Source organism: Nycticebus coucang, chromosome 13 (genome assembly GCF_027406575.1).
Source record: "Nycticebus coucang isolate mNycCou1 chromosome 13, mNycCou1.pri, whole genome shotgun sequence".
NCBI lineage: Eukaryota > Metazoa > Chordata > Mammalia > Primates > Lorisidae > Nycticebus > Nycticebus coucang.
In genome coordinates this window covers 81284338-81307198 of record NC_069792.1, presented here as the reverse complement: position 1 = coordinate 81307198, position 22861 = coordinate 81284338, and the positions used below count along the sequence as shown (strand labels likewise).

Below are 22861 nucleotides of genomic sequence, written 5' to 3'. Positions count from 1 at the left end.
CTGGCTGGGTGATTGGGCAAGTAATTTTCTCCAGCTTCTAATCCTTTATGTGTTAAATGGAGGTAAGAGGAGAGAGAGCCTTGCCGGCATTGTTCTGGAGGCTTGATTGTGAAAAGCCCCTTGTAAATTGTAGTATGTTCTATTAAAAAAAAAAAAAATGGAATGGTAGTAATATTCCCAAGAGAGTTGGAGGAACTTATACAAAACACCCCTGCTCCTGTCAAACTTGGAAATGCTAGTTCAGGGAATGCATTAACAACGGAGCAGGAGATGTCTGCGGCAGAATCCCGTTTGGAAACAGGGAACTGAATCCTGCAGAAGGAAGGAGAAAAGGCAAACCAGACCTCTCAGAAACTCTCCTTGAAAGATGAAAAATTAACTAGGCGCTGTTGGGGGTGGGACTGCTGATGGCTGCTCTGGACTCCCCGTCTTCAGCCTCCGGACACTTTCCTTCCCCAAAGCCATTTTAGTCAAAGGTCATGTGTGTGTCTTGTCAAAGGCCAGCTTCCAATGGAATCATTGTCCCCCGGGACAGCGGCCCCCTGACTACATCTGCATTGGAGAAATCCCAAAAGCAAACGGCCCAGTGCAAACAAGAGCAATCCGCGGCCGCCGCGCTGGGCACTGCTCCCAGGTCCCAGCGAGGCCGCGTCCGCAGCGCCGGGGCACCGAGACGCCGGCAGCATGACCCCGCACGCCGATCGGGTACGGTAGGCACCCCGCTCTCTCCCGGTCCTCCATTGCTTGGGCTCCCGGGTCACAGCTGCCATTCTGTCAAGCAGAGAAACCTTGTAAAGGGCCTCCAGAATTGCCGGAAAACGGTCCCTGTTGGGCTGCGTTCCCGTGCATTCAGCTGGAGCCGTTTCCAGGCGCGCAGAGCCTAGCTTAACTAATTTGGAGTTTTCGTTGCTAGGGAAGGTTTGGATTTGTAAATATCGAGTCTGTATCTGGGTTTTGGAAAACTAGCCAGTGGAACTTGCCGAGAGGGGCTGCGGACGAGTCTCGGTTCACCGCTGCTGGCGCCTGCAGCAAGTTGGCGATCCCCTGAGCTGTGGCCAGCGCGGGGTGCAGGGAGCTCTGCCCTTGCGGGAGGCGGGCGGCTCGGCTTCTTGTTTATTACCTGTTGGACAAGGGATGGAGATATTTTAAAGCCATCTGTTTCGGCAGTGTTCTCTGAGCTCCTACCCTCGTCTCCTGGAGGCAGAATTACCTCCCTGGTGGAGGGAGCCCCTTCCCCACTGTAGATTCCCCTTGCAAGCTCCACAAAGGAAAGATGTTGATGTGCTGGATGTGGCTCAGCCAGTCTCAGGCCCTTTGTCCTTTTCCATTCGAGTAAGCCTTTCAAGTGGATCTAGCTAATTTTGGATCAGAATAGAGGGAGCCTGGGATCTCAACTGATTATAGGTGTTTTTGATCTGGACTTGGAAATCTCCAGGGGCAAATAGAGCAGGTGGGGAGCGTCTTCAGGGGCAGCTGGTCTTCAGGTGCCGGGCGCTGGGTCAAAGGGTCTGGGCTGTCCCAGGCTTCCTTCCATTCTCTAGTTTCATTTTAACAGGTTAAGGCAGAGCTCTGCTCACTGATAAAGGGCATGGAAACAAAAGCTTTTCTAGTGCTCAGCAGGAGGACGGAGAGAACCAGGTTCTGGTATTTGTTTTTGTATTTATCACATGCCCAGTTCCACGGGAGCCTAGGAAGGTTTCCACACTTCCGTTCATCAGGTATTTACGGCGCTTCCTCCCCCTCTCCCGAGGCCTCCTGGGCATGGTATCCCCTCCACTTTCCACAGGCTCCTTGAAAGGGTGAGCGGCCTCCTCTGCCTCCCTGTCTTCACTACTCACTTGCTCCTTCACACCCAGTCAGCTGGCATCTGCCCTCACCTCTGAAGGCCACCCTCTGTCAGGGCCACCAAACACCTCTTTGCAGAGAAACCATGGAGCCTTTTTAACCCCCTTTCCCAGTTTTCTCTGCCTCATTTTGAACTGTTGGTCTTTCGCTCTATCTTTTTTTTTTTTTTTTTTTTTTTCACTCTGTCCTGGATTCTGTGATACCACGCATCTTAGGTTCCATTCTCATCTTTTCAATTACTATTCATGCCTAAAGGGCCTCTTCGTTCGCAGTAAGCTCTGCCACCTTCCTTGACTCTTGTCCCTTGACATCCTGTGGTCTCCCTAGATGATCTCACCACTCCAGTGGCTTCAACCACCACATACATATGGTGTCTCCAAAATCTATCCTGATCATTCTCCTAAAATACCAGATTTTTCTATCAACATCTCCACTTTGCTGTCCCACAGAGCATCTTAAAACCAACGTGTTCAAAACCAAAATTGTCTTTTCCCTCTTTCTCCCAGGCCAGCTTTTCTTCTTCTCTTTTCTACTGCTCAAATGGCATTCCCCAGGTGTCCATGCCAGACACAACAGAATCACCTGGGTGACTTCCACACTTTAATTCAGGACAATCACCAAGCCCTGTCTACTATCTTTGCTGAGTATGGTGTTTTAAACCTGTGTCTTTACCTCCCTGGAAGTGTAGGCCAGGCCTCCCTCAAATTCCATTCTAGTCACAACTTCCCATTAGGCTCATCTGGGGCTGGTCCTGCCCACTCCATCCTGTCTGCATGCTGTGCCAAATGGTTTTTCTGAAACACAGTATGATCAAGCAGATCTCTTTGAGAAGTCTTCAGTGGTTTCTGTTTTTATTTTTAAAGAATAATGTTGGTGTTCACAGGTTCTCTGACTTGCCTTTTATCTTTCTCTTCCATCTCTCTCTCCTTCTTTGTACCATTTTTGTATATTTTATACACATTCCATGCACATTATACACAGATTTAGGCATATTAAGTATTTAGTAAACATAACTTTCCTCCTGTACTTGTATTAGGTCTGTGTTGAAGTTCTACTTTTCTTTAAAGACTCAGCTGAAAGCTCCTTTCTCTTGGAAAGTTCCCATACCATCTGCTCCCCATCCTCCAGAATAGACTAGGTAGCCCCCTTCTGTTCTCCTAGAGCAGGGTCCTCAAACTTTTTAAACAGGTGGCCAATTCACTGTCTCTCAGACCGCTGGAGGGCCGGACTATAGTTTAAAACAAAATACTATGAACAAATTCCTATGCACACTGCACATATCCTATTTTGAAGTAAAAAAATAAAACGGGAACAAATACAATTCACACCACTTCATGTGCCCGCAGGCCACAGTTTGAGGACACCTGTCCTAGAGCCTCCTTTACTCCTGCCATCAAAGCACTTACCATTCTTTATCACAACTGTTTACCATTGGTTTATAGGGATCAACTTTTTCTTTGTTTTAATTATTTTTAGAGCCTAGGGCGTTAGAGACCCAGAAGGGAGGCTCAACAAATTTGTATACAATTCTCATGAATGACTATTATAGTCAAGCATTGAATCAGATGATAGAGATACACTAGCTATCAGAAATGATCATCTATTATATAATATAATATACAAAAGGCAGACTCTCTTACTTATTTAGCAAAGGGAAGGTTTAGGCTTTCTTGGTTGTCAAAATAGTGCACCAATTCTCTAGGTCTCCCAGTTTACTCTCTAATCCACATCTCATTTGGATTGAGTTTCCCTTGAGGCATTTATCCTAATGTTACAAGGCCAGATGCAAGAAAGGCCATTTGCAATTTTGCCTCTGTTGCCTTTGTGAATGTAAAAGAATCCTCTGAATCCTCTTCAAGCTGGAACCTGGCACAGGACAAGGGTAGAAAAGGCCTGGATAGATGGGCTTCTACCAGTCTTTTGATAAGCTGGCCCTGGAGAAGATATCCAGCCCTCAGACTGGACCAGCAGGCTCCTGAGAGGTTTGTAAGGGCTCTGGAGACAGTAATGGAGACTTTGTGATGTTTAACATTTAAAAAATGCGGTTTCGACTTTTTAAAAAGGAGTTTGTGCATTCTGGAATTCCAGACAGAGAGGTGAATGATGATTAAGTTTCGTAGGGCATTATTTAAACTTTAAATTGTTCTTAATGGTTTGAGACCATGGTCTTTTCAGATGTGGACACATAGTGCTCTTCTCAGAAAAGACACAATACACAACACTTAGCACTTTGTTTAGATTTTTAGGGGGTTCATACAAGTCAACCCTTGAACACCCTTGATTTGTTATGATCTTCTTGTTAGGAATCTCTAATCAAAGAACTAATTAATCCAATATTTGAGAGAGGAGAGTAGGTGGTGATTAGCAGAAGCCAGCATGAATCAAATTATGCATCTTTCTTTTTGGGTGATCCTGGTATCATGTATGCTAATGACTATGAACTTGGAGTCCTAGGACCTGGGTTCACATCCCCACTCTGGCAATCACCACTTGTGTGATGGTCTTATATTATCTATTAATATAGTAAGTGTTAGAAGTTGTAACTAAGATAAAGTATGTGGCATCACCCTGAACACAGCTGTAGTCAATAAATATCAATTAATTGAAAACCTCGATGTCAGGAAGGCCCAGATCTCCTGATCTTCTTGTGGATTAGAAGAGTGCATGGGGGCTAGATTGATGACTGGTTGAATGCACATAGGAAAAGAGAGCTGATTAACAGGTGGATTAACTTAGGGATGCCTTTAGGGCTATACTCCTTGGCCCGGTGTTCATTCCTGTTTCTTCAACATCATTGCATCTGTGAAGGCGTAACATAAGGATCCCATTTACTCAGAGAAAAGGCATAAGAAATAGGAGTTCAAAAGTTATCAGTAAGTTGTAGCCTAGTTTGAATTTTTATTTTTTGAATATGAGTGTGAGGAGACAGACGTAAATGTTGGGCTGGGTGCAGTGGTTCATGCCTATAATGCTAGCACTTTGGGAGGTCCAGGTAGGAAGATCTTTTGAGATAGTGCACCAAGTCACTAGATCTCTGGCTAGGAGAGCAGAGATCAGCCTGAGAAACAGTGAGATGCCATTTCTATAAAAACAGAATCATCAGCTGAGCATGGTAGCACACACCTGTAGTCTTAGCAGCTGAAGAGGGAGGATCATTTGAGCCCAGGAGTTTTGAGGTTTCAGTGAACTATGATGACACCACTGCTCTAAGATACTGTCTCAGAAAAAAAGTTTCTTATGCATGGATCCTAAAAGTCAATTGAAAATTATGTGGGGGGGGGGTACGCATATGTGCATGAGAGAGAGGGACTGGAAGGAAAGGAAGAGGAAGACAGAGGGGGAGCAGGAGAGGGAAATTGAGAAAGGGAGAGACAGAGGAAAAGTTAGAGACAAGTGGTGGCTTCACATGGGGGTTTAGGGGCTTAAACTGACACTAAAATCGATAGTGATGTTTCTTTTAAAATTTAGGTTTTAAGAGAGGTCTAATATGGAGTATAGAAGGTGATAGTTATTGAACTCTCTATTATTCAGACCACATCTGAATGCTACCTGTCAATTCATTAGCAAGTACCCTTCTAATCCACTGTGCTAGATGTTGACAACAACGGTGGTCAAAAAAAAAAGAAGTCCTGATCATATGAAGTTTACAGTGGAGCAGAGGTGCTGGACAAGGAGGTGATTTTAATTCAATTTTGTACTTGCTTTGATAGGGAAAGCTCAGACGCCTGTGAAACCATCTAAGACAGTGGTTCTCAGCCTTCCTAATGCCACAATATATTTTCATTGTTAAAAAGGGATTATGGGGGCAGTGCCTGTGGCTCAAAGGAGAAGGGCACCAGCCCCATATACCAGAGGTGGCAGGTTGAAACTCAGCCCTGGCAAAAAACAAACAAACCAAAAACCAAAAAAAAAAGAAAAAGGGAATTGTGACCCACAGGTTGAGAACTGCTGACCTAAGATGTGATATTTAATCCAGACTTAATGGGATCAGAATAAACATCATATAGGAAAGGATAAACTGGGACCCAAAGGCTAAGTAAGGATGAGGAAGGTGAAAGTGGTGGCATGAAGAGAGTTCCCAGCAGAGGTGTCAGAGGTATCAGTAGGCTGGGGGCAAGAGGGCTATTCAAGGAACTGAAAGGAAGACTGTAAGGGGGAGGGGAGGGGATGAGAAATGAAACTAGAGTGGTGGCTGAGGATGGAACTGCTTATAGCTATACTTCATGACACTGTAATTGATCCGTAGGAGACTGGGGAGCCAGTGAAGATTGTAGACAGTGCAGGATCACAGTCAGTTTTGGGTCTTGTAAAGATCACTCTGGCTGCAGGCTGAACAATTTGTTGGAGGGTGGTTGATGAGAAAGAGATCACTTAGGACAGTGGTTCTCAACCTTCCTAATGCCGCAGCCCTTTAATACAGTTCCTGTGAGTTGTGATCCACAGGTTGAGAACTGCTGATTTAGGAGGTGCTGTGGTAATATCAGCAAGAAAAGATGGTGGCCCCAACCAAGGTGGCAGCAGGGAAGACGACAGGAGCGGATTAATTCAAAAGCTAATCAGGAGATAGAAAGAGTGCGGTGATGAGCTACTGGAAAGCTGTAGGAGGGAGGGGTGCAGGCTGTTTAACCTACAAAAGAGACAATGTAGAGGGTCCTGGTATCTCTCTTTATATCTTTCACTCTAATGTAGAAGAGTGATAAGCATTATGCTTGTCTCTGAGATGGCAGGACTGGGCCAAGCAGTTGGGAGATACAAAGAGATAAATATCCCTCAGTATAATGAAGAATTTTCTAACAGCTGTCCCAAGGCAATGATTTCTTGGTCACAGAGAAATTTTAAAAAAAGCTTGATGACTATTCTTGGAAAAGTCAGAGGCAAGTATGGGGTGGCCAGGCTGGAGGGCTTTGAAATTTCCTTTCAACCCCAAGATTTCAAGATTCTGTGTATGAAGTTCAAATACCCGAGTCTGACATCTAAGCCCTGCTGTGATCCAGCCGTTTGTTGATAGGCTCGATATCCTGGCTTCCCGGTATGGTTCTAGTGTATGTCTGTTGCTCCTAGCAGCTACTAAGAGCACTCTCTTTCACGCTCGAGATAGGACAATAGTTTGTGGTTTCAACAATACATTTTATGATCATTCATTCCCTCATTTGATTTTCCTGCCTTGACCCTGGCATCCCTTTAGAAACCCTGTGAACTACTCACACTAAACTATTTGTTACTGCAGAGCAGACCCTGCATTTCACTGCACGTTTGTTTACTTACACCATTTCCTACATGGGGAATACCCCTCCCTGGCACAGTCTATATCCCTCACAGAAAATCCACCTTTCATCAAGTCCTCTCCTAAGTCAGACAGCAAGTCCTTCATCAAGCCTTTTTTCTTTTTTTAAATTGAGCCTTTTTAAAAAACACAATAATTTGTACACAATTAGTTTTATGCTTATTTGAACCCCTTTGAAATTATCATCTCCTAGAAATCCAGTACTAAGATCTGTAAAAATACAATAACACCCTGGAATGAATGGAACTTTGCAATAACTTTTCCCTTTCAGAGGGAAATTTTCATTTATTTAAAAAGTCATGTTTTTATTATATAACTGATATATGCATATTGTAGAAAAAAATTAAATTAGGAAAAAAAATTAAATTAGGGAAAGTACAAAGAAGAAACCAAAAATTTGTCTAGAATCTCACTCCTTAGGTTATAGCATATTAATAGTTTGGTGAATATCATATCTATATTCTTTTTGCACATATAGTCTTAAAACCAGAATCAGAGAGAGCCTTCTGTAACCTGCTTTTCATTTAGCAACGTTTATCCATTTTTCAGAAGAATGATATTCAGTGAGCACATTGTATTCCTTCTGTAGCTGCCTTGTAATTTGTTTAGCAAACTCCTTTTGGACATCAGACTATTTCTACTTTTTTGATGTTACAAAAAGTACTATGATGACTGAACTCCCTAAGACAAATATCCATGCATCCATTCTGTCTGGGATACTTGTTATTTTCTAAAATGGCAAGACAATTATCGACTGAAAGAAGGATATTGAGTTGCTTAGAAAGCATGAGTATTGAAAAAGGCTAAGTTTACTTTTAAGAACTTCATTTCTGATTCATTCCTTATATCTATATCTGTATCTATATACACACACATATGTATGTATATACTTACTACTCCTATGATTTGATGAAGGTGCTTTGTGTGATTTGGAAATATGTCAATAGTCTGGAAGCTGATGGATAACTGATAAATACATTTCTTGAACAAAGAATTGAGTTTGAAATTTAAAACCTTCAGTGTCTCTGTGAATATCAATGTGAGGTAAATTGCTTTTCATGAGATAAATCTAAGGGAAAATGACAGCATGTTTTTTTCAAAATAAAGATAATTCTCTGAAACGAGGGACGCTGCCTAGAGTTGGCGTTTGGAGAAGGTGTGAGGTAATGAAGCCAAAGACCTGAATCTTTATTCTAAAGTAAATAATTTATCATCTTAGAGACCCAACACGCAGGTAAGTCTTCACTATAGAGTGGGATGTTTTTATTTGAGGAGAAACAGGCCTTCAATTGGGAAACACTGTGAGACTATCTGTTCATTTTTCAATAGAATAAAATGAATGATATTGTTATGAGAGTTGAATTGTATGCCTCTAAAATTAAAATACTGAAATCATAACCCCTAATATAAAAGAAGGTGACCTTATTTGGAGATAGAATCTTCAGAGAGAGATTCAATTAGTAGGTCCTAAACTTGGGTCTTGACACAATATGACTGGTGTCCTTATAAAAAGGAGAAATTTAGACACAGGGGTAACACATGGAGAAAAGATGATGTGAAGAAACACTGGGAAAAGATAACCATCTACAAGCCAAGGAGAGAGGCTTCAGAAGACATCAACCCTGCTGACCAAGGTCTTAATCTTGGATGTCTACCCTCCAGAATGTGAACCACGACATTTTGTTGTTTAAACCACCTGGTACTTCATTCTGACAGCAGAGCCAGCTCATCCACATTTCTTTTTCTTTTTTTTTTTTTTAGAGACAGAGTCTCACGTTGTCACCTTCAGTAGAGTGCTGTGGCGTCCCAGCTCACAGCAACCTCCAACTCTTGGGCTTAGGTGATTCTCTTGCCTCAGCCTCCTGAGCAGCTGGGACTACAGGTGCCCGCCACAATGCCTGGCTATTTTTTTGTTGCAGTTTGGCTGGGGCCAGGTTCGAACCCACCACCCTCCGTATATGGGGCCAGCGCCCTACTCACTGAGCCACAGGCGCTACCCTCATCCACATTTCTTGAGAGCATAATGCCCTTAGGTTGGCTTCTGCTGGTAACACTCAACATGACCCTATTTCACTTCCCAGTCACCAGAGAGTCTGCGGTTCTTATAGGAACTATAAGGGTCAGTGTTATGTTTCACAGTTTGCAAAGCATTTTCACATCCATTATTGTGTTTGAGACAGGAATTATAATCATCTCTGTTTTAGAAAGAGGAAGTAGACGTTCAAAGAGGCTAAGCAAATTGTTCAGCATTGCACAGCTTGAAAGTCATAGAGCTAAAACTCAAACATGGATCTTCTGACCATGAATACTGTGCTCTTTTAATGAAAGCACAATGCCTTTCCTCTTCATGAACATGTCAAATACCATCTTCCTTCTTTAAAGTTTGAAAATACATGGATTATAGCATGCTGAGCCACATTCTCACCCCCTTTTTATAACTCCCTTGAGAATGATTTTATAAACCCACTTATCGGAATGTATTGGAAGCCTGAAGGCACCTACTCAACCCATGTCTCCATTACCCAATATTTACCAGGAATCCTTGATTTAGGGCCCTGTGTTTATGTACACAGAATATTTCTTCTCCACTCAGAAGTTTTGTTTACTGATGAAACAGGCTTTCTGAGTACACAGTTTGCTGACAAATCCAACTACAAAGCTTGGGACGTGTTGGATATAATTGTGTTTTTTCCATCATTAATACTATTCAGATATTAATTCAACATAGTGACATGAGGGGCGCCTAACATTTTCCTGGAAGCTGCTTGATTTTAATCAGCAGGAACAAATGTAAGATTATTGCCCTTTTTCCTTGGGTGACCTAAGCTTGTTCTTGGCACCCGTTGAGTGCAGAGCCTTGAGTTGTCTCAGAGTATTTTAGTGGCTTCTACCCAGGGGAGTTATTAGTTTTTAACCTTGAGGATAATTCCATAAGAATGCAATTCTGTTCCTCCCTGAAAGAACAAAATGTTGCTTGTGTTGGGTTATCCTTGTTATACAATTAAACCAGTGGTTCCCAAGTGGTGGGACCATAGACATCTGTAGGTAGGGTTGTCAGATTTAGCAAAAAGAAACAAAAAAAGGACAATAAAACAACAAAACCCCAGGATTCCCTACTTAAATTTCAATTTCAAATAAACAATGAATACCTTTTTAGTATAAATATATCTTCACTATTGAAATACCAAATAAGTATTGCACAAACTCTATAAGGCAATATGGTGGGTGGAGTCAATATTTCAAAAGTCTATGAAAGTTATCATTGACAATGTTAAATTTTCATGACTTTGGTTGGGACTTTTTTTGGCCCAACTTGAAAGCACTGGTCATCTCATCCTGGAACCACAACAATTTTGCTACCATTTTTAATGGCTTATAGTCTAGCGATCAGAAGAACCACAAAGCACATTGTCACCACCAGCCTAGGTTCCTAACTAGGGCCTTCAGGCTGAATCTTGCCCCACCTGTTTTTTTTAAATTTTCCTCCTCAAGCTGAGTCAAAGTTTTATCTTACGCTTGGAAAACAAAAGATAGTAAAAAAGGAAAACTAGTTCACAAAAACAAATTTAGGAAAGAGCTCATTTAGAAATAAGGAATGTCTAGATTCATGAATCTCAAACTTTATTTATTTACTTTAAAATTCAGATTAACATGTGGGTACAAATGATTAGGTTACATTGTTTGCATTTCTTAGTAGAGTTCAAGTTGTAGTGCAGCACTTCACCCAGGGGGGATGTGTATACCCTTAGGCTGTGCCCATTAGGTGGGAATTTAGCAGTCCCCTCCTCTCTTCCCCTATTCTTTTTGCCTCCTCCCCCATCCCCACTTGAATTTGTATTTTTCTCTCATGTTTCTGACTTCATCTGTTGATTTTGTATTAGTATTGTGTACACTGGATATGTGCTTTTCTCTTCTTGTGATACTTTACTAAGAAAAATGTTCTTCAGCTCTATCCAGGTAAATACAAAAGATGTAAAGTCTCCATCTTTTATGGCTGAATAATATTCCATGGTATTCAGATACACAGTTTATTAATCTATGAGTTGATGGCCACTTGGGCTGATTCCATGTCTTGGTGGTTGTGAATTGAGCTGTGATGAACATTCTAGTGCAAATGTCCTTATGGTAAAATGATTTTATTTTTCTTCTGGGTAGATAACTAGTAATGGGATTCTGGGATGAAATGGAAGGTTTACTTTTAGCTCTTTGAGGATCTGCCATACTTCTTTTCATAATTTCACCAGCAGTGTAAAAAGTGTTCCTTTCTCTCCACATCCAGCATCTGCCACTTTGGGATTTTTGTGATGTGGGCCATTCTCACTAGGTTAGGTGATATGTCATAGTGATTATTAGGGATGATGATGAGGGATGATAAGCATACTAATCAACAAGAAAAGAGCAAACCAGCCCATTTATAAGTGGGCAAGAGATTTGAACAAAACCTTCTCTGAGGAAGACAGATGAATGGCCAATAAACACATAAATCTCACGTTTTAGCTGGATCAGAATCTCTAGTGCTGGGTCCCACTTCCAGAACTTCTGACTCTGTAGCTCTGGTGTGGGCTGAAAATTTGCATTTCTAACTAGTTCCCAGAGGATGCTGATGTTGCTGTTTTGGAATTGCATGATTTACTGGTCTAAACTCTGAATAGTTTATCTATTTATACAGTTTTATATTATTTATTTGATTGACAAATGAAAAATTATATATATGTATGAGGTACAATGTGCTGTTTTGACATGTGTATAGATTGTGGAATGATTAAAACAAGCTAGTGAACCTATCCATCACCTCACATGTTTATCATTGGTGATGAGAACATTTGAAACCCATTGTCTGAGGAATTTTCAAGTATGCAATTCATTGTCATGAACTGGTCACCATGCTGTACAACACATCTCCAGAACTTTCTCTTCCTGCATAACTAACACTTTGTATTCTTTGGCCATCATCTCCCCTTCCCCTCACCCTCAGCCTCTGTAACCTATTCTACTCTCTGTTTCTAGAAGTTCAATTGTTTTTAGATTACACGTATAGATGAGATCACGCAATATTTGTCTTTCTGTTCCTGGCTTATTTCACTAGGCATTATGTTCTCTTGGTTCATTCATATCATTGCAAATGACAGGAACTCCTTTTTAAAGGCCAAATAGTATTCTATTGTTATATAATTGTTACATATGCCACATTTTCTTTACCCATTTGTCTGTTGTTGGAGGCTTAAATAGATTGGATATCTTGGCTAATGTTAATAATGCTGCAGTGAACATAAAACTGCAGATATCTCTTCAAAATACTGAATTCATTTCCTTTGGCTATATACCCCACAGTGGAGTTGCCAGATCATACATGGAGTTGCCATGATCATCATCATTTTCAAATTTTTGAAACCCCCCACATTGTTTTCCTTAATGCCCGAACCTATGTATGTTCCTACTAATAATATACAAGGATTTTCATTTTTCCATGTCCTCATCAACCCTTGCTATCTTTCATCTTTTTGATAGTAGCCATTCTAACAGGTGGGAGGTGAGGTCTCATTGTGGTTTTAATTTGCATTTCCTTGATGATTAGTGATGTTGAGTATCTTTACATATACCCATTGGCCTTTTGTATGTCTTCTTTTGAGAGATGTTTATTCATGTCTTTTGTCCATTTTTTAAATCAAGTTTTCTTTTCTTCTTATTTATTTATTTTTTAGACAGAGTCTCACTTTGTCTCCCTGGGTAGAGTGCTACGGTGTCTTAGCTCACAGCACCCTCAAACTCTTGGACTCAAGTGATTCTCTTGCCTCGACCTCCTGAGTAGCTGGGACTACAGGCACCTGCCACAATGCCCAGCTATTTCTAGAGATGGGGTCTTGGTCTTGCTCAGGCTGATCTCAAAATTCTGACCTCAAGCAATCCACCCACCATCAACTCCCAGAGTGGTAGTGTGTGAGCCACAGTGCCTGGCCTTAATTAGGTTTTCTTGCCATTGAGTTGAGTTCCTTGTATATTTTGGGTATAATTAGCTTCTTATCACATATGTAGTTTGCAAATATTTTCTGTGAGTATTTCCACAGGTTATCTCTTCACTCTGTGGATTGCTTCCTTACTGAGCAGCTGCCACATCTGTTTTTGTGCATACAATTTTGTTGGAACAGCGCCACCTCCATTTGTTTCTATATTGTTAGTGGCTACCTTGACTTGCAACAGCCAGTTGAGTTGTCATAACGGATTGTTGTACAGCAGCAAAGACCTAACATATGTATTTTCTGGCTCTTTACAGAAATTTTGCCTACCTCAGCTTAAGACCACCCTTTGAAAAAAGTTATTCTTACTCCCAGTTTTAGAATAAAACAAGTGGAGGCCTGAGGATTTTTGATAACTCGAGACAGGCTGCGCAACATTTAGACTTCAAACCAAGCTATTGGATTCCAAAGCTGCTCGCACTACTCCTGATCCAAGAGGCTGACTGTTGATTACATTTGTCTTGAAGGAATTGAACAGTGGGGGACACTGATTTGATTTCTTATTAATTCCCATGCATTTTAAGACAAGACAGATGCTCTGGCATGGTGGTTAAGCGTTCGGTTTCTGAAACTACACTGTTTTACCTCCTAGCTCTACCACTTAATTTGCCTGTATTTTAGTTTCTAACCCAATAAATTACAGATAATAACAGTACCCATTTATGTGATTGCTGCCATATTTAAGTGAGGTCATATATAAAAAGAAATTACACATGGCCCATGAGATATTTATTATTTTTAATTTAAGTCACTTTTCAAAATACATAGTGTATGGGAGTGAAAACAAAGAGTGTGGAAAGATCGCAAGCAAAAGCATCTCCCATGGTCAGCCATCAGAGCCTGTAACCAGGGAGGTCCCAGAACACTGTGACCCCTCCCTGTGGGACGACTGCTAGAAAGGTTGCCTTTCCTGCTTCCTTATGAGAGGTGACTTTGGCCTGACCACATGTCCTAGTCCGCTGGCTGGCCACATTTGCCTTGGAAAGGTTTGTTGTGAGATGTTCCGGGCTGTTCATCCAGGGCTCGCCGGACCCCACACCTCTTATTACTGTTACTCTTGATACTTACGATCCCCATACCACTTCCAGGGGCTCTAGATTGACTGAAAATGTAGTTTCAGAGAATCTACAGAGAATGACCTTCCTAAGTAATACAAGAGAAGATAGTTTTCCTCAGAAATATCTCCATGTATAATTTGCTCCTTAGGCAAAAACAAGAAAAATAATCAGCTTTTATCAGCATTCCTCACTCTCCAAAACATATTTTCTATATGGGATCACTAGGAGTAAAATCTGTATGTAGAGTATATGAAGCATATAAGAACGTTCTTTTGAAGTGTTTAGGAGAAAGGCTATTCCCTGAGAGGGATGGGGATAGAAGTCTTTAGACAGTGTCCATGACCCTTTCAACGGTTAGTCAATATGATAGAACCAAAGTCACAGCTAAGATGCCTGGAGGCTTTGCAAGCAAAGTGGCAAAAACGTGTGTGGATGTCACCAGCAGGGTTTTGCAATATTCCCATCATGTTTCGGGTGCCAGGAACAAAAGTAAGAAAATGGCCTCTTTTTTTCTCTTTTAAAGGATTGGGGCTTAGCACTCCTCTAGAATCCAGAGAATTCTTGATTACTCTGGGGTTGGGGGCCCAAGCTGGGGAGGAAAGGAGAGGAAGGCCCCAGCAGCTTTGCTGCCACGTTAAGGAGTAAAGAAAGCTGCCTCATCCCTCCACTCTGGGTTCATTGTCCTTGTGTTTTCTTCAGCATACTCTTCTTTGGTTAATTTATTCAACCAGAGTTAATTGAATGTCCCTATGTGTCAGGCACAGTGCTAAGCTCCAGGGATTTAAGGAACTTGCAGTCCAGTGGGAGGTGAGATGTGGGCAGCTAAGCCCTGCAGGGCTTCAGCATGTGGAGAGAGAGAAGGAAGTTGGAGGGAGGGGTGCAGGTGTGGGGAAGGCCTCTGAATTGAGAACTGAAGTCCTGGTGAAGTTGAAGGCATTAGATTTTCCAAACTCAGCCAGCTAGTAAAGTGGCATGCTGAAGCTCAAACCTAGGTTTACCTGATTCTAAGAACTGTCTACTTACTAAATCTTAAAAAAAGAATTAAACTCACTCTTGAAACTTTTATAGTTAGCTATGCTATGTCCCTATAAAGCAAGTTAGACAACAATAAGACAAAAAAATCATTCATTCATTCATGCATTCTGGTCATTTACTGTGATATATATGTAAATGTGTAAAGCCCAAACACTACTGCACAGCTGTGAGCACGGATGATGCTAAGGAAGGTTGAGAAAAGCATTGTGAGCTGAGCTGGGGAAGTGCAGTAAGAGTCCAGCAAGCTCTTCAACTTCATCACAATGCCCCCTTCACACCATAGGGTTAGGCTCTCATTGAAATGCAGGGCATGCACATCCCACTTGTTGATTCCTTTCATTCCTAGATAAACACGAGTCTAATAAAGAGGCAAACAAGTCTGCCCAGGTCACAAGTTGGTTTGGGAATTTGGATACTTTGGAGAGATTAGGCCGATGTTAGCAAGTTGCTGTTGCATCTTGGACTCTGAGAGTCATTCAGCACTCTGGTGTTTAAGAGTAGCATTGATTGCAGTGCTAATTACATGTTGCAACTCACTACCAGGGAAGGATTGGAAGATCTGAAAGTTAGAATTGGCAGCCCTCTTCTCATATATTTTGCTTTCTGTCTGTCTGGGGAATGAGGCTGGTTTGGATACAGAAAATTCAACAGTTGCTATGGCAGATGTTATAGAACTTTCTGGTGATGATGGAGATGCAATCCCTGTCCTCGAGGAATTTTCAGTTTAGTAAGAAGAATTTCCAATTATAACAAACTCAGCAGAGGAGGCCTGGTATAGTGGAAAAATCATGGATTTTGAACCATTCAGATCAGGTTTGAACCCTTGCTCTACCACTGACCTTAATCAAATCATCTCATCTTTCTGAGTCTTGATTTCTTCACTCATGAAATGAGATTATATAACTATTTCATGCAATTCTATAATTATCTGAATAAATGGTCACTATTATAAGCATGGTTGTTGTATTTGTCATTGTTATTATCAGGATACAGCAAATTCCTGTTCTATCATGGATGGGGTGAGTTTGGGCAAATTCAAACCCTTCATCTGTAAAATAGAATAATTCTAACTGCCTTATTTGTGTCGTTCAAGAACTAATTGGGTTTTCTCATTATTCTCATCTGTTGTATTCTTTATTCATGCCTCTTATCAGTGATTGATACATTTGTATAGTATTTCATGTCTTTTTCTATCCAATAATATGTCAGTTTTGTGAACAGGTATTTGTGTTCTTTTATTAGTTGTTGGAATCTTTTTTGCCTAAAAAAGTGCCTGGAACATGGTTTGTTCTCAATAAAATGTTTGCTACATAAATGATTGAATAAATGAATGAATAATAAATCCTTTTTTTTTTTTTTTTTTTGAGATAGTCTCATTCCGTCACCCAAGCCGGAGTGCCCTGGCAACCTCAAACCCTTGGGCTTGAGCAATCTTCCTGCCTCAGCCTCCTGAGTAGCTGGGACTACAGGCATACCATATCTAGCTACTTTAATTTTTCTATTTTTAGTAAAGATGGGGAGTTTTGCTTTGCTCAGGCTGGTATTGAACTTTTTTAATTTTTTTTAATTTTTTTTTTTTAATTTCAGCTTGCTTGTTCATTCTTCTTCATTTGAAGTACTCCTTTTTCTTGGTTCATTTTCTTTCTTCTTTTTTTAAATCTTCTTCCTCTGGCGATGCTCTGTACCCTTCCTCCCCAGTAGCTGGGACTACAGACGCCCACCACAACGTCCGGCTGTTTTTGATGTTAGTAGAGACAGGGTCTTACTCTGGCTCACTGCTATTCATACTGGTCTCGAACCTCTGAGCTCAGGTAATCCACCCACCTCGGCCTCTTACAGCGCTGGGACTACAGGCGTGAGCCACCACGCCCGGCCTGGTCTTGAACTCTTGACCTCAAGCAATCCTCCAGCTTCTGCCTCCCAGAGTGCTGATATTACAGGCATGAGCCACCATGTCCAGCTGCTAAATCCCATTTAAATGTTCTGCAAGTGGTAGGCTCCCATCCTATGCTCCGTGCCAGGATGATTAGAATGTGATGACTGCTATGAGAGGAGCCAGGACAGAGAGACCAACCCAGCTCTGTCAGCCTGTAAGCCTTGTTCTTAGCACTGATGCCTCAGCAACTGTGTTGTAGTTGGGTGAAACAACTGGGCCATTGTCAATGACAAGGTCCCTTGTGATTAATTGCAAAAATAAGGGTTTCACAATTTTAATCAATTTTTTGGAAGAAAGGGACACAGCTGCAGAAAGGGAGGAAAGACTGGGAAAAGAAGAAAAACAGCATTATTTGCAAAATATTTTGTCACATGAAGCCACAATCTACAAGTCTGTGACCGAGATTTACCCAACCCCAAACTTAGACGGCATGCACAACCAGCTATATCAGTCAGATGACACAAAGGGTGAGTGCGGGTACAATGGCTCTGACCTGCAGCTGGTAGCAAAACGCGAAACTGTCCTTTGCAGAATCTGTTCTGCTTCTGAATTGTTAAAGGGACTGGATAAAACCCCCTCCACTTCTCTTCAAAGGAGAGATTGGTGGAGTTTCTTTTAAAAGTAATAAAACTACATGTAGCACAGTATCAAGAGCTATAGCAAGAAACACCTAGAAGCTAGATGCTAGTTAGGTAGATATGAGTTTGAATGACAGCTCTGTCTCTTGCTGGGCATGTGAACTTGGATCAGTTACTTAAAATTCTGTGATCCTCTGTTAAAAAAAAAAGAGAAACCAATGTGTATTTTGCAAGATCACTGAATCACTGAGAGAATTCAGGGAGATCATTTCTGTGCAGTATCTGCCACATTCTGTTATTATTAACTATAATTAGATTTTTGTTAGTTGCTGGAATCTTTTACGCCTAGAAAAGTGCCCGGGCTGTTATTATTACCAATTAATACTGCATGATTACTTTGTTTAATCCCCCCAGTAACCCTCCAAGGAAGGTGCTGCAATTATTCTCACTTACACACAAAGAAATGGAAATCCAGAGAGGATTTCTAACTCGATCAAGGCCACAGAGCTGGGGAGTGTCCAAGTCATGCTTCTAACCAACTCCAGGAGCCCAGGATTTTAGTAATTTGTAAGTTGTATAACATCTCTCAAAACAGCAGCGGAAGCTTAGCGGGACAATGCAAGATCCAGAACATCTACATTCTCTTGCATAATACTCTGGTGGCAATCTGAGGCAATTGGATTTCAAGTATGCAGTGACTCTCTGTTTATAAAGGATTAGGGGAGACCTGTAAGTGTTGGAGAGGCAATGTAAGGTCAGCTCAACTCATGCCTGTGTTCTTGATCAACCCAACATTGCTTTGCCTCTTAGGCAATGATAGACTCATTGTTTAAGTCTATGAAAGGATTTGGTGAAAGGTATTTTGTTTTTCTTAGCTTAGCCTTGACAAGTCATCCCTGTAATTGGCATAAATTAAATTGTGCACACCAACTCTCTCTCTTTCTCTCCTTCAGGGGATGAAATAGTGAGGACAAGGTGAGTACAACATTCATTATCTTTCCTTTCAATTTATTCAGAAAAATATAAAACCAAATTCTGACTGTTTAATCTGAATAGCTCTTTTTCTGGTCATTACAAAGAGAGAAATCAACTCCCTAACAGAGTTTAAAGAAGAAAGAAAAATAGTAGATGGCTAGAGTTGGAAAGGAGCTTAGATGTTGAGCAGCCAATCTTCCCCTGAATTTAGGTACTTTATAAATGTACCCAGAAGACCAAAAATCACATTAGAACAAAGATACTTGCACTAGAATGTTTATTGCAGCCCAATTCATAATTGCTAAGTCATGGAAAAAGCCCAAGTGCTCATCAATCCATGAGTGGATTAATAAATTGTGGTATATGTACACCATGGAATATTATGCAGCCTTAAAGAAAGATGGAGACTTTACCTCTTTCATGTTACATGGATGGAGCTGGAACATATTCTTCTTAGTAAAGTATCTCAAGAATGGAAGAAAAAGTATCCAATGTACTCAGCCCTACTATGAAACTAATTTATGGCTTTCATATGAAAGCTATAAACCAGTTATAACCTAAGAATATGGGGAAGGGGGAGAGGGAGAGGAGGGATGGGGGAAGATGGGTGGAGGGAGAGTGATTGGTGGGATTACACCTGCGGTGCATCTTACAAGGGTACATGTGAAACTTAATAAATGTAGAATATAAATGTCTTAACACAATAACTAAGAAAATGCCAGGAAGGCTATGTTAACAAGTGTGATGAAAATGTGTCAAATGGTCTATAAAACCGGTGTATGGTGCCCCATGATCGCATTAATGTACACAGCTCTGATTTAATAATAATAATAAAAAAAAGAATGGAAGAAAAAGTCTCCAATGTACTCAGCCCTACTATGAAACTAATTTATGGCTTTCATATGAAAGCTATAACCCAGTTATAACCTAAGAATATGGGGAAGGGGGAGAGGGAAGAGAGGGAGGGAGGGTGATTGGTGGGATTACATCTATGGTGCATCTTACAAGGGTACATGTGAAACTTAGTAAATGTAGAATATAAATGTCTTAACACAATAACTAAGAAAATGCCAGGAAGGCTATGTTAACCAGTGTGATGAAAATATGTCAAATGGTCTATAAAACCAGTGTATGGTGCCCCATGATTGCATTAATGTACACAGCTATGATTTAATAATAAAATTTAAAAAAAAAGAATTCCTGACTAGCATCACCCAGCCTTTGCTTAAATAGTGACAGTGAATTCATTTTTTATGAAAGAACTCATTTCCTTATCTTTCTTATTATGAAACATTTTTCTCTCTAACATCTACTTTTGTCTTTGGAAACATGCAAAATAACACTCATCTGTCTTGCATTGCTCTGTTAATATTTAAGAAAATCAGTCACATCGACTTTGTCTCCTCACCTGTGCAAAATATCCAGGCTGCACAGTCAGTCATGGGGTGCTCATTAAATACCCATTCCCAGAGCAGCAGTCAGAGTGAGGCTCTTGAAACATAAATGGCATCTTGTCACTGCCTGACTCAGGTCCCTCCAGTGGCTTGGCACTGTGTTCAATGTGGAACGTGAAGCCTTCATTATGGTGTGCATGAACCAGCACCCAGATTGCCTCCTTAACATCATCTCTTACTGCTCCTCTCATTGCACTCCAGCCACACTGGCCTCCCTGAACACACTGGGCTGCTCCTACCTCAGGGCCTTTGTACTTGCTGGTTTTCTAAGATACCTGGCTCTTCCTTCACTTCTTCCAGGTTTCTGTTCAAACATCACCTTTTGGAGAGACCGTTGTTGTGGCTTGATTGCAAATAGCTCCTCCCATTACTCCTTGGTTCTCTTACTCTGCTCCATTTTCCTTATCTTGACATCACATTTCTTCTCCCACTAAAATGTGAGATCCATGGAGCAGAGGCCTTGTTCCCAATGCCTAATGCACACTAGGTGGTAAAAAAAAAATTGAATGATAATATTAGGAAGTTGGGACTATTGAGAGATTGTTAGGACATAAGGGTGGAGGCTTCATCAATGGATCGGTGTCATTATAGAAGAGACCTCAGAGAGACCCTTGTCCCTTTCATAATATAAACAGTGAGCAGACAGCTTTCTCCGAGGAAGTGGGGCCCTCTCCAGACACCAGAGATGCTGGTGCCCGGGATGTCTTAACCTTCTGAATTGTGAGAAGCAAATTTCTGTGATGTGTATATGTAAGCTGCCAAGTTTATGATATTTTGTTATACAGCCCCAGGGAGCTACACTTCCCCATCTCCCAGTTACAATATGCCTTTTATCTTCCTATCCCTGATACCACATAGTACTTGGAACAGTGTAACCTTTCAGTGAGCATTGCAGTGGATGCTTACTAAATCTGGTTGAACCACTGTTAATATGAATTTGTTAAACTCAGGTTTTTCAAAGCTTATGTTGATTGTCTGATAATGACCAGCATTTCCTCTGAACTCTTAGGAACTTTGAAATGTCATGGCTATGATGACCAAGGTGCTGCTACTTTCTCTTTTTCAACATTTTCTCTTTTTGGGTCACAACAAGGTCAACCTAGAATAGAGGTTAATCTGTGGCTTCTATTACCTTCTCAATTAGGAAACATTATCAGGTATCAAGACACATCAAACATTTGTAAGATCCTTTTCTTTTAATAGACTCAGGTTTCTTCCAGCAGATCATTGAAATTCCTATTCCATTTATTTATTTATCTATTTATTTATTTATTTAGACAGAATCTTAAGCTGTCGCCCTCAGTGGCACCACAGCTCACAGCAACCTCAAACTTTTGGGCTTAAGTGATTCTCTTGCCTCAGCCTCCTATGGGACTCCAAAAAAAGGCCTAGCTATTTTTTTGTTGCATTTGTCATTATTGTTTAGCAGGCCTGGGCCGGGTTTGAACCTGCCAGCCTCAGTGTATATGGCTGGCGCCCTACCCACTGAGTTAGGGCCTCACCAGAAATTCCTATTCCTTATATATCAGTTTTGTAATTCCCATTGGGACAGCATGGAGAAAATATGACACCTTCACTTAATAGGTACTTGAAATTGGGCAAGTGGTTTGACATATTTGAGGTTGTTTTCTCATATGTGGACAATAATAACGTGGTAAAGATTTCATGAACATTACATGAGGTAATATATGTAAACATGCCTAGTGCATTGCCTGGCTAAGTGCAAGCTTACTAAGTACTAGTTACCACTTTAAAGAGTGTCAGCTCCACGCCAGGGATGGTATCATGACCGCATACTTGCTTTTTGCTTTCTCTTTCACTTTTTCTGAAAGTTTTTAGTATTTGCTCCTGAAATTTCTTCTGCCTACAATATCTTTCCCTTTTTTACCTACTTAGAAAAAAAGCCTCTACCTATAATTCAAAACTGTGTCAAATGCCCATCTGCCACAGGAGCTATCTTGATCTCCTATTTGGGGGTCCTTTAGCTCTGTGGTACTTACTGTGTACAGGTTTTTAGTTTTATTGATTTCAAAGTTGGAAGAGTGAGTAAGTCTTCATCTCTCTAATTCAAAGGGATTTGCTTTTAAAAGAAGTGTTCTTCAAACTCAAGGGCTAATTGTTCTTACATTTCCACAACTGTCCTACAAACTCTGTTTACAGTTTGCTGCCATTAAGATTCAAGACCCTTGAGATCTGTAGGCAAGAAGTAGGTTCTGGTTTTGGCTGTCTTATCTGAAAGTAAAATGAAACAGAAAACTGATCAAAGAGGTATGGGAGACGGCCTGAATTGCTCTACCAAGTCCCAAGAGTCCTTCCTATTTTCAAGGATATAGAAGGTTTTATCACACAGGGGTTGGTGGAGAGAGGTCCACAGCATGACTCAAACACTTCAGTCTTCCTGTTCATCGTCAGTTTCGGAGGATGACTTGGGTGACTGGAAACACCTTAGAATGCACAGACCTGAGAACTGAATATCCAGGTTAATGTTCCTTTTCTGTAGATCCAGATGTTTTGAAATTTGCTTCTCTGCAAAACTAATCTCACTAACTTTTTTTGTTATCAATAAATAGCATCTTTTTAAAGATATAATTTATATATCAAAAATTCACTCTTTTAAACTGTACATTTTAGTGGTTTTTTAATATATTCACTGAGATGTACGAACAACTCCATTATGTAATT

General features: G+C 40.9%; 1 protein-coding gene across 1 annotated transcript in view; it reads left to right on the top strand.

Moving 5' to 3' along the window:
- The first annotated feature begins 379 nt into the window (after nt 1-379).
- Nucleotides 380-22861, top strand: part of ENPP2 (ectonucleotide pyrophosphatase/phosphodiesterase 2) — a 126900-nt gene continuing 104418 nt past the window's right edge. The window contains exon 1 of the mRNA XM_053558710.1: nt 380-705. Coding sequence (XP_053414685.1) covers nt 685-705 — 21 coding nt within the window. The 5' untranslated portion in view covers nt 380-684. The remainder of the gene's footprint in view (nt 706-22861) is intronic.